Raw genomic sequence first — 11523 nt, 5'->3', positions numbered from 1 at the left:
TGGATGCTGTGGTACCTGCTGTGGGCACGCAGACGCCCTGGATTACCCCCTCACACTGACCACCACGCAGGGGGCCCCACTGTCACAGGTAAGAATCAGCCTATATAGCAGGTAGCCTGGCATACGACGCCTGGCCTTTCATTTTAATTAAAGGTCATTTTCTTATCTGGATCTGCTAAGTTGCAGTAGATTCATGTTCATCAGCCACATGAATCTTGTACTTAAAGCCAGTCAGATATTTGAGGACACCTTGATTTAAAATGTGCTAGAAAGAGCTTGATGGAAGATCATGATCATCATAAAGCAACTGACTAGCACATCTTTATTGGTGAAAAGGGTTTTAGGGTTTAAACAAAGGGATTGACAATTTCGGCTCTTTCAGCCCAAAGATGGTTTAAATAAAACAATAAAAAATTTACATATGTAAAATACATGCAAAATAGTAATTCAGTGCAAACAAATACACATTTGCCATTTGCTCAAACAACAGGTCAGGGAAAGCTGGGTGTGCCCAAAAATCTAATGGAGTTGCCCTTTACATTGCACTGTACATGAACTTAATTACGAATGGACATCCTAGACATGGTCCAAAATTATTTGGGTAAATGCACCTAAGATAAAAGTAAAGTATGATTTTGCCTTCTTCTATAAATGTGCCACTTTGGACATGAAGGGTTTTGTTCTATCAGCCACAATATTTTACCCCTGCAATCTATTCTCACATAGACGCTGTCCAAACAAACAAAAAAGACAACAGACAAAAAAACTAAATGCTAATTTTGCAGGAAAGAACAAAAACATTCTTAGCTTTTAAGGAAAGTCAAGGTAAAGAGATTTCCAAGTAATTTTGTAGCGTTTCTATTGGTCCATTCATTGTGAACTTTTCACACTATGTAGGCTGTGCTGAAATGATGTAGACAAAAATAAATAAATAAATAAAAACCAGTGATACATTTTTGTTTGGACAGTGACAACAAATCCCCCGCTTTCTACTCTGATTCAGGCGTGTGTGTGTGTGTGTGTGTGTGTATGTGTGTGTGTGTGTGAGACAGTGGTGTTAATGCTGTTTGCAGGATTCAGTTTACTGCTCTGTGTGTTTATGATGGTTCACAGCATCCTAATGAAGGACTGTCTGCCTTCTGCTAAAGTTCTTTTACCGTTCTTTCAAACTCCCTTCCTCGGCCTGCAGGTAAGCAGTTTCAACAATAATCTAACCAATCATCACTAATCATAATCTAACCATAATCTAACCATAGCATCACTACTCATAATCTAACCATAATCTAACCATAGCATCACTACTCATAATATAACCATAGCATCACTACTCATAATCTAACCATAATCTAACCATAGCATCACTAATCATAATCTAACCATAATCTAACCATAGCATCACTACTCATAATCTAACCATAGCATCACTAATCATAATCTAACAATAATCTAACCATAGCATCACTAATCATAATCTAACCATAGCATCACTAATCATAATCTAACCATAATCTAACCATAGCATCACTAATCATAATCTAACCATAATCTAACCATAGCATCACTAATCATAATCTAACCATAATCTAACCATAGCATCACTAATCATAATCTAACCATAGCATCCCTAATCATAATCTAACCATAATCTAACCATAGCATCACTACTCATAATCTAACCATAGCAGCACATAATTATAATCTAATCATAGTATCATACAATTATAATTTAATGATAGTCTGAGCATTGCATCATCTAAACATATTCTAGACATAATCTAACCTAATCTAAAGTTGAACTGTAACTAGTTCATGCTAAAATGAGACAGCGGCTGATTGAATTCTCACAGTAATCATAAGTTATGACCTTGCGGATGCACTACTCTATTGTTTAAATTCATAAAGTAGGTAAATAACTATCTGGCTGGATGATTTCACAATGTAAACAGATCTATATATTTATATAGATATAGATATATTTATCTATATATATTTTACATTTATAAACAGATCTATTTAATTAGATAATGAAACAGTAACAAATTATAGCTTCGTCTTACAATGAATTATTACCCCGATTCTGTAAAGTGAATGACCTAGAAATGGAGCATAAATCTCAGCTGCACCTCATACTGTCTCACTTCACTGTCACAGATTAGATTAGATTAGCCCTATTACAGAAGACACTTCATTGGGCTTATCTGTATGGATCACTTTACCTATTGTACCTATTGGTTCAAAGATGTAGTGGGTAACACCTCTGCCTTCTACACTGTAGACTGGGGTTCAATCCCTGCCTGGGTAAGCACCCTACACTATACCAATAAGAGTCCTTGGGCAAGACTCCCAACACCACCTTTACCTACCTGTGTAACAATGGTCGAAATTATAAATTGCAAATCAAGGATTAAACATCCCATTTTGTCACTACCACATCAATTATAACACTACCAGCATGTAGAACTCAAAGCCAGTGCATGACCAGCAAACATAGCTTTGAATGGCTGTACACGCCTAAAATGATACGATTTTTATTAAAACGCACACAAAAAGGTTTTTTAATCTCTGAAATCATAGTGACAATTCTTAATGTTCCACACTGATTTTCAGCTGTTGGGACACATTTACGTTAAAAGAATGGGATCTAACGGCTCACCGTGTGGCCATGAGGGACAGCGATGCAGTCTCACTTTCTGTTCTATAATGCAGGGGTGTGGCTAAAGGTAGGCCCCACCCACTTTTAAAGAAACTTGTGCTAAATCAAAATCTTTTTATTTGTCTTTGAAAATTTGAAAATGTCTTTGAAAAATAACATTAAAACAAACAAACAATAGGGGTTCGAGTTTGGGACACTGCCCAACAGAAAGTACCCTGTATTACACGATGCATACATATTACTAGCTCTATTAATGTGTTTAAATGGATCATCAGATAATCTTTGTATATATAATCGTTGGGTGGTGCGGTAGGTAGCGCTGTTGCAAGTAGGGCCTGGGTTCGATTCCCCAGCCGGGTGACCAGGGTCCTTCCTCCATGCAGTTTGCGTGTCCTCCCTGTGTCTGCGGGGGTTTCCTCCCACTCCAAAGACATGCAGTCAGGCTGATTAGACATGGTAAATTGCCCCTAGGTGTGAGTGGATGGGTCTGTCTGCCATGCGATGGACCGGCAACCCATCCAGGGTGTATCCTGCCTTTTGCCCGATGACAGCTGGGCTAGGCTCCAGCACCATCTGTGACCCTGAAGGAGAAGCGACTAAGAAGATGTGTGTTGAATAGTTTCTTAATAGTTTTTTGTTGTTGTTTTTTTACTGTGAAACCACAGTTTGAACTAATTTAGCAGAATGGTCCGCAAAGCAGATAAACTCATATTAAAAACATATTAAATATTAAACAGTGCAGTTCACAAACCAAACAGCGGGGATAGAAAAAGAAAAAGAAACAAAACATTGATCTTGATCTTCTCTTCCCACAGACGTATCTGCTGTGGGCTCACTCCAAAGACTGCATCCACAACCTCAGGATCCTCACCAGGTGCCTCCGCCCGCTCACTTCACTGTGATTTTAGAAACCAACTGATGGACAAGTCGCACCAGCAAATATTAAATTAACCAGAGCTTAGAGTTAATGAAAGATTTGTTGATCTAGCTTGTATTACAGTTCAATTCATCTTAAGTCATTAAACATGGCTTAACAGTTCAACCTAAGGCAACTTAAGGTTTAGTTTAAAACAGAATCAAAATGCCAACTCAACTGATTAACTGTTCATTAAGTTTAAAGTTTGGTGCAGATGAATTAATAGATGACCATCAATTTAATCCAAGCTAAATCATAATCCTTGCTGGTGCACTCAAGGGCCACCACACCCAGATTAAGCCTAAACCTAGACTAAAAGAATGGCCAGTGATGTTCACCGCTGCCACTGCAATGGGACTAGGCTTAAGCCATGTCTGTGAAACCGTCCTGAGGCGTTGGTAAGATCCTGATGAGATGGCCTGGACTTTGAAGCGTATGCAGAAAATCTTTCATTCATGCATCTGGGGCAGTTGTGGGCAGGTTGGGGAACCAGCCTTGTGGCCGGAAGGCTGCCGGTTCAAGCCCCTGAGCTTACAGTATGAGACTGAAGGGCCCTCGAGCAAGGCACCTGACCCCCAAATGCTCCCCGGGAGCTGTGGATAGGGCTGCCCACCAGTCCCTAGTGTGTGTGTGTGTTTACTAGTGTCAGTGTGGTGTTTCACTGCATGGGTGGGTTGAATGTGGAGGCCTGATTGCTCTGTGTGAAAAACACAGTTGGTTAATGGTTCTGAATTCTATACTATGCCAATGAATGGTGTGTGTATGTGTGTGTGTGTGTGTGTTTCAGGTCAGGGCTGATGCTGATTTTGTGCACAGATATCTTGTTATGGTTGAGAGCAGTAACAGAAGATTCCATTCACATGGAGATCGAGATCGAGAAAGAGTTCAAGCGACGCATCTTCAGAGCAGAGTTAGGTACATTGACCCCTCCGCAAAGGCTTTTGATTAATATCTCACTTTTTGTGAATTATTGTGAAACCCCCCTCTCGTAGCTCCACCTTGCTGTCTCTACAGTTAGAGAGTGTAATCAATCTGTTGATGGATAGTTTGAATTAGCCCTCCTCTAGTCCAGGGATGGCAGTCTCAAGTTACCTGGGGTCCACTAAATAGGTGGTCTTCTCCAAGGGGAGCTGGTTGATAGTTCAGGGAAAAAAGTATTTAATTTTTTTTATGCAGATCTGACCATTTAATGTTTCTTAGCAATTCTTCTGTCACCAAAAAAAAAAAACAACAACTACTAGTAACAAACAAATAAAAAAATACCTTTATTGCTATTTTTATTATTATATTTTATTTTATATTTTGTAGTGTGAGTAGTAGTTGTAGAATAAACAGAATTTAATAAATATTTTAGTGTTCAATTCAATCAGGTACTATTTGGGTGGTGGCTCATTCTCAGCACTGCAGTAACTGACATGGTGGTGGTGTGTTAGTGTGTGTTGTGCTGCTCTGAGTGGATCAGACAGCAGGGCTGCTGGAGTTTTAAACACCTCAGTGTCGCTGCTGGACTGAGAATAGTCCACCAACCAAAAATATCAGGCCAACAGCGTCCTGTGGGCAGCGTCCTGTGACCACTGATGAAGGATGACCAACACAAACTGTGCAGCAGCAGATGAGCTGTCGTCTCTGACTTTACATCTACAAGGTGGACCGACAAGGTAGGAGTGTCTAGTGGAGTGGACGGTGAGTGGACACTCCAGCAGCACTGCTGTGTCTGATCCACTCGTACCAGCGCAACACACATTACTGCAGTGCTGAGAATGATCCACCACCACCTGCTCTGTGAGGGTCCATGGGGGTCCTGACCACTGAAGAACAGGGTAACAGAGTATCAGACAAACAGATGGACTACAGTCTGTAACTGTAGAACTACAGAGTGCAGCTATACAGTAAGTGGAGCTGATAAAGTGGACAGTGAGCGTAGAAACAAAGATGTCATGCCAGATTGGTGTATATTGATTATGATGTTCTTAAATTAACTACTTAACCACAAACACCACTGAGATGGAAGAACCCGAATGTATCAAATTTGTTCAAATGTAGGTAAAACTGTAGGTAAAAGCAAATTAATGGAAAACCCATAAAATACCAAGAAAAATCAGACCCCACAATATTCAGAGACAGGCTGCTTAAGACTGCCCAAAGTACCGGTTACTTCCCCCTTGTGCAAATAACAGCTACCTATTAAAAATTCTATTTCTTTGAAAAGTTGTTTGACCTCTTTTTCCCAGGATGTATCAGGAATACAGTTGATTACTGCAATGTAAATTTGTCACTGTAAATTTGTTTCTACTGTAAATTTACATCCATATAGGTAGGGATTTCTAATGAGTATAATTTGTTTGGTTTTTTTAGATCTGGACGACGGCAACGCCACAGACTGCCACTGTGGCAGACAGCCTGTGTGCCCCGCTCTGCGGAAAGGCTACGAGGTCCTGTACCCGTTTAACATGGAGTTCAGCCTGCTGGCAGGCTGCATGCTCTACGTCATGTGGAAGAACGTGGGACGTCACACGACTGCCACTCACTCCCAAAAAATCACCCTGCGTATTGTGCGCTATGGAGGCGTCCTGCTTGGTCCTGTGCTGGGTTTGCTGGTGCTGATCTCTGGGGTGGTCATTTTCATACTGTACCAGGTGTGGGTGGGGCAGCGAGGGATGCGCATCAAGGCCTTCATGCTGTTCTATGGGTTCCACCTGGGCGTGATGCCACTCATGGCTCTTTGCTCACTGGCAGGAACGGTGGTGTACCGGCGCAAAGAGAGACTACAGGGAAGGGAGCGGGGCAAGGGGAAAGAGGAGGAAGGGTCAGCTAAAAACCCAACTCGCAGTCTGGATGTGCTCCTGCTGGTGGGGTCCGGCCTGGGCCAGCTGTTCCTCTCTTATTTCTCCCTAGTGGCCGCTCTGGCTCCGGGACCCAGAGGCCTTCTGGGGAGTCTAGACCTGTCGTATTCACTGTTCAGCCTGCTGGAGCTGGTGCTGCAGAACGTGTTTATCATCCAGGGACTGCAAGACCACAAACAATCAAGCTTGCACACACACTCTGGTCAAAAGAGAGAAGAGAAGGAAACATCAGAAGGAAGCATTGGCTTTGAGGTCAGTTTCACTTTTTAGTTACACTTTATTTGAAGTCAATCTCACGCAGGGTGTCTCTATATAGTTATATAAGTAATTTACTGCTAGCACTGAATTTATACACTCTCAAAAAAGGGTTCTTCAGTCCTTCGGATTGATGGACAATGCGTTGTTTATGGTTATCAAGCTTGTAACAATAAAATAACCATTTTTGATGATTCTACATAGAACCCCATATGGAAGACTCTATACAGAACCATACACAACCCATTCTGCATCAACCTGAACAATGATTTCACCATGGAAAGAACCAATTAGGCATGAAATGGTTCTAAATAGAACAAATGGTAACTAAAATTGTCCCTTTACTAAAGAACTCTTGAAGAACCACCTTTTTAAGAGTGTACCTTTCAACTGAGCTGTATGCCTTCATTTGATAGATTTTTAATGTAGAAATATTTAAATGGAGCCCACGAACATCAGACTCGCAACTAACAACCACAAGCCTATAAAACCAACAGTAACCTTTGTGTAACACGGCTCTCCTATAGAACTTTATATAGGCTTTTACAGTATATACCAAAACATATACAGTAAATTGTGATATTAACCCATTAAAAAGCAAAAAACATGGAAACCTTTGTGTTTCTGTTGTTTCATGATGGTTTTGTTTTTGCTTTTTTGTGGGTCGATATCACAGTTTATACAACAGTGAGTTCCGGCCATGCGAGCTGATTGGTTCAGAGTCGCTCTATTGTTCTATCGTTCTATTGCTCTGTTGTTATCTCACCATAGCATCACGTTTTTTTCACAAACACTATCACTCCGCTGAGATGCCGTTGCTAAGCAACGACTTTGACAGCTGTAGGAGGCGCTCGAGCCATTTGAACGTTTGTACTTCTCACTTTGCCACAAACAGAAAACGGACACTGTTAAGATCACATCTGACCGACAGCCGATTTGGTCCGACTCTGAAGACGAGACGACACTAAATTCCCAAACTGTCGTCTCCACTGAGCAGCTTTTCAGTCGGCAGCTGTGACAGAAGAACAGCTGAACAACCTGGAATCAGCCAGAAATGAACCCAACACCATTCGCCAAACTAAACGGGCTGTAAGAAGCTTTACAGACCGGCTGGAACAAAACAACATTAATACTGATCTGGAGAAACTGACCAAACTGAGCTGAACCTGATATTGGGTCAGTTTTATGGCTCAGTCTGCACTTCAGAAGGCAGGGCTTACAGCAGACTGTGCAGCGAGTGGGCGGAGCTCGTTACTGTGATGTAGCAACAAGCTGCTTGTTAAGGAGCTATAATTAGGAGGAAGGAACTGAACATTAAAACATATTAAACGCCGCGTTCACGGCCAGTTTATTCATTTCTTACTGTATTTATTTAACTGTTGTATTAAAGCAGTAGAGACACTCGAGGAGTGAGTCACTATAATATCACGGCTGTTATTTCGAGATAACACACTCCCCCTCATGTTCTATTGCTTAAGTAAAGGATCTAATGGTGTAACAGGTGAACAATGATGATGAATGCATTTGATAGCTTCATAATGAGATCTAAAGGAGTTAGAGTGGTTTTTAACCATCGAAAAGGATGGTTATTCAAGGGCTCTTTATCAAAAAGCATGGCTTTAAATAGAACCGTGAGCACTCAAAGAACCTTTTGCATGAATAAAGGGTTCTTTACATCATGAAAGGGTTCTTGAGATTGATGGTAAATGTGCATAAACCCACTGCTAGAAATAAAGGTTCAATTTTTCAATATACAAACAAACTGAATGTTCCCTCAAAGGTACAGCAGTGGCTTCAAGGTCAGTTTTTCCAGGTGAAAAGTGCATCAAAGTACCTAATGTTTTAAAACAGAGCAGTAGAATAAAAGCCTGGAGGCGAGGCGGGGTGTGTGGAGTCAGTACAGCTTAGAACATATCATTTCAGTGATTTATGGTTCCGTTATGTTCCCTGACTAAAGGTATTGAGATGTACCCTTGAGGGTCCCACCCCAGTGACAAGAGGGGCACTGACCTAGTGACAGGTTCATAACTTTATTGTGGTGAGTGTGTGCTACACATGGTTCGATATAGAACCTTTTTGTAAAGGGTTCTATATAACACCCAAAAGAGTTCTTCTATTGTTACAAGCCTGTTAGATAGAACAATCTACAGAGCATTCTCCATCAACCAGAAGAACGCTTTCATGAGGCAAGGTTCTTTCATGCAAAAGGTTCTTTGAGTGTTCATAGGTGTAAATAAAACGATTTCTTTTACTAAAGAACCCATGAAGAACCCTCTGTTTTACTAGTGTATTCTTCCGTATTGTGCTGATAGTCCTGCATCAATGACAGGAATGTAGTGATCTGGTTTATGTCCTGTTGTTAAGCAGATGGAGAGGAGAGCGGAGGGTGGTGGAGTCGTGGAGGAGGCTGAGAGAAAAGCATTCTTACAGGGAAGCAGTGATGCTCCAGCGCCCCCTACTGGCACACCAGGACATGACACTCACCTCTGGAGCAAGAGAGTGATTCAGGAGATCTGTGCCTTCCTCATCTTGTCCAACATAATGGTAAGAATATGATAAAGAGTGGAGAGGTAGTGTTACTGAGAGAAAGGGGGAGAGTGGAGATGTTTTGAATTTAGGAATTCTAATAACTCTCACTGATTTTATATATATATGTATATATATACCAGACATCCATATACTGGACATTTTGTTCTAGGCATCATAGCTCTAAAGAAGAGAACTCAGATCTTGTATTGCTTGATCGTTTACTGGAATGTTTTCTTTTTTATTTTATCATAAACAAAAAACAAATGTCACCTGCTGAGATAAACACTCTGCCTCCAAAGCCAAATCCAACATTGTTTCTGATTGACCCTGTATTTACTTCAGAAATATGTTTGTAAGTATTTCCTTCTAGAAAGTTCTTCTTGTGAAAAATGAAAAAAGGCAATAATAGATATTTATTTCTGTATGCTCAAGTTTTAAGACTCCACATGGTAAATTACAGCTTGATTAGTACAGCAGACTCATGCATTACAAGACTTAGTCTTTCAAGATTTTTGTTTGCTTTGTTAAAACGAGAATCTCTTGTTTATGAAGACGTTTCAGTAGACAACATTCTATATCTGTGGGCAATATTGTTTTTTAGGGATTCCAAGTGGGTTTTCTGTATATCGTCACTGTCCAGAGAAAAACGAGCATCTCCAAAGTAGTAACTTTACAAGAGAGGGCAAAAATGTTTAATGTGAGTTAATGGAAAGAGTTTTTATTCTAAGCAGTTTTGGAGCACTTCTGTTGGTCCACTTATCATGAAATGTTCACACAGAAGGACAGCTGAGCTCAAAAATCACAAGAAATGGAGAAGCATGTTTTTCATTGGACAGTGATATGTATATACAGCAACACTGACTGCCTATCAGGTCTGATGGGAGCTGTGTGTGTGTGTGTGTGTGTGTATGTGTGTGTGTGCACAGTTATGGGTGATTCCAGCGTTCGGTGCCCACCCGCAGTTTGAGAGTGGAGTGGGGAAGCAGTTTTATGGTTTCTCCGTGTGGTTCGTGTTGGTGAATCTGGGCCAGCCGCTCATTGTCTTCTACAGGATGCACTCAGTAGGAGCTCTGATGGAGCTGCTCATCTTAGCATGAAAACACCCGACTGTTTCAACCCTATATACAATAAAAACATAGTACTGTTTAACCCTGAGTGTGCTTTTGTTAAATTAGGGCTTATTTTTCAGCAACTGCTGTGACTCTGTTATAGAAGTTATATCATTTTGAAAGGGTTTAAAGCATTAGTGCTCAGTCCTGGTCCTGGAGATCTGCCACCCTGAAGAGTTTGGATCAAACACATTCCAACACTCAAGATGCCTCTGAAAGCTGTCATCACCTGGGCTGAGTGTATCAAATAAATCTTGGACGGATTTTATGAGTTGGATGAAGATGGATCGCTCACTCGTCAAGTGTATTTCTACTCACTAATCAATTGACGACTAATAGTATAGTTAAGATCCAAGTCTGCAGAATATGGGTCACATTTACAGGTTACATATAGACAAACGGAATTACCTGTCATGTCAGTACAAGGATTCCTATGCAAACAATATGTGTCATTAATTATTTATTATTTATTATGTTGGCTTGACAAAGCTAATTTACTGTTCTTCATTAATTTCTTCTTCTTATTTTTTCCTTTTTTTGGTATCGTTTTAAAGGGTCGCAGGTTTCGAGCTAGAACCACAAAACTTTGCACAACCGTAGAGAACGGATAGTGTGCTTGTGCTTTGGAAGTAATTGCATCTTTGGTTCCTTCCAGTGTTCATATAATCAGTCAAATATTATATAATTTTTCCCCTCACAGGACATGATATGCAGAATGTACACACATATGTTAGCAACCATCTCAGATACCATAGAACCGGCCAAGACCACTTTAGCAACCACTTGGGATACCACAGCAATGGGCTAGCAACACCAACTTGGAAACCATAGCAACAGCCTAGCTACACTTTAGCAATCACTTAGGATACCATTGGAACTGCCTAGCAACACCTTAGCAACCACCTAGGATACTATAGCAATGGCCTATGAACACCTTAGCAAACTTCAATAATCCTACAGCAAAGGCCTACCGATCACCTAGGATAAAATGGGAACAGCCATGGAAAGAGCCTAGCAACATCTTAGTAACCACCTGGGTTAGTCATAGCAATAGCCTATTAAATCCCCTAAGATCCCTATGGAATACTATAGCAATGGACTATCAACAACTTAGCAGCTACCTGAGATACTAAAGAAAGTTTCCTGCAAGATGCTGGCAAGATGCAAAATTGTTGGATGCAGGAAAGCTATTCTAGTAATATTTGTTATATGTGCATC

The 11523-nt window shown here is 40.7% G+C and overlaps 1 protein-coding gene across 1 annotated transcript in view; it reads left to right on the top strand.

Annotated features, from left to right (window-relative positions):
- LOC108414760 (proton channel OTOP3-like) overlaps positions 1-10345 on the top strand; it is a 10801-nt gene extending 456 nt beyond the window's left edge. The window contains exons 1-7 of the mRNA XM_017687663.2: positions 1-88; positions 1053-1189; positions 3469-3527; positions 4357-4484; positions 5925-6664; positions 9035-9211; positions 10123-10345. The exon at positions 1-88 is cut by the window's left edge and continues 456 nt beyond it. Coding sequence (XP_017543152.2) covers positions 1-88; positions 1053-1189; positions 3469-3527; positions 4357-4484; positions 5925-6664; positions 9035-9211; positions 10123-10293 — 1500 coding nt within the window. The 3' untranslated portion in view covers positions 10294-10345. The remainder of the gene's footprint in view (positions 89-1052; positions 1190-3468; positions 3528-4356; positions 4485-5924; positions 6665-9034; positions 9212-10122) is intronic.
- Positions 10346-11523: the final 1178 nt, after the last annotated feature.

Source organism: Pygocentrus nattereri, chromosome 13, assembly GCF_015220715.1.
Source record: "Pygocentrus nattereri isolate fPygNat1 chromosome 13, fPygNat1.pri, whole genome shotgun sequence".
NCBI classification, from domain to species: Eukaryota; Metazoa; Chordata; class Actinopteri; order Characiformes; family Serrasalmidae; genus Pygocentrus; species Pygocentrus nattereri.
Note: the sequence above shows the minus strand (reverse complement) of the source record. Positions and strands in the feature narration are given on the sequence as shown.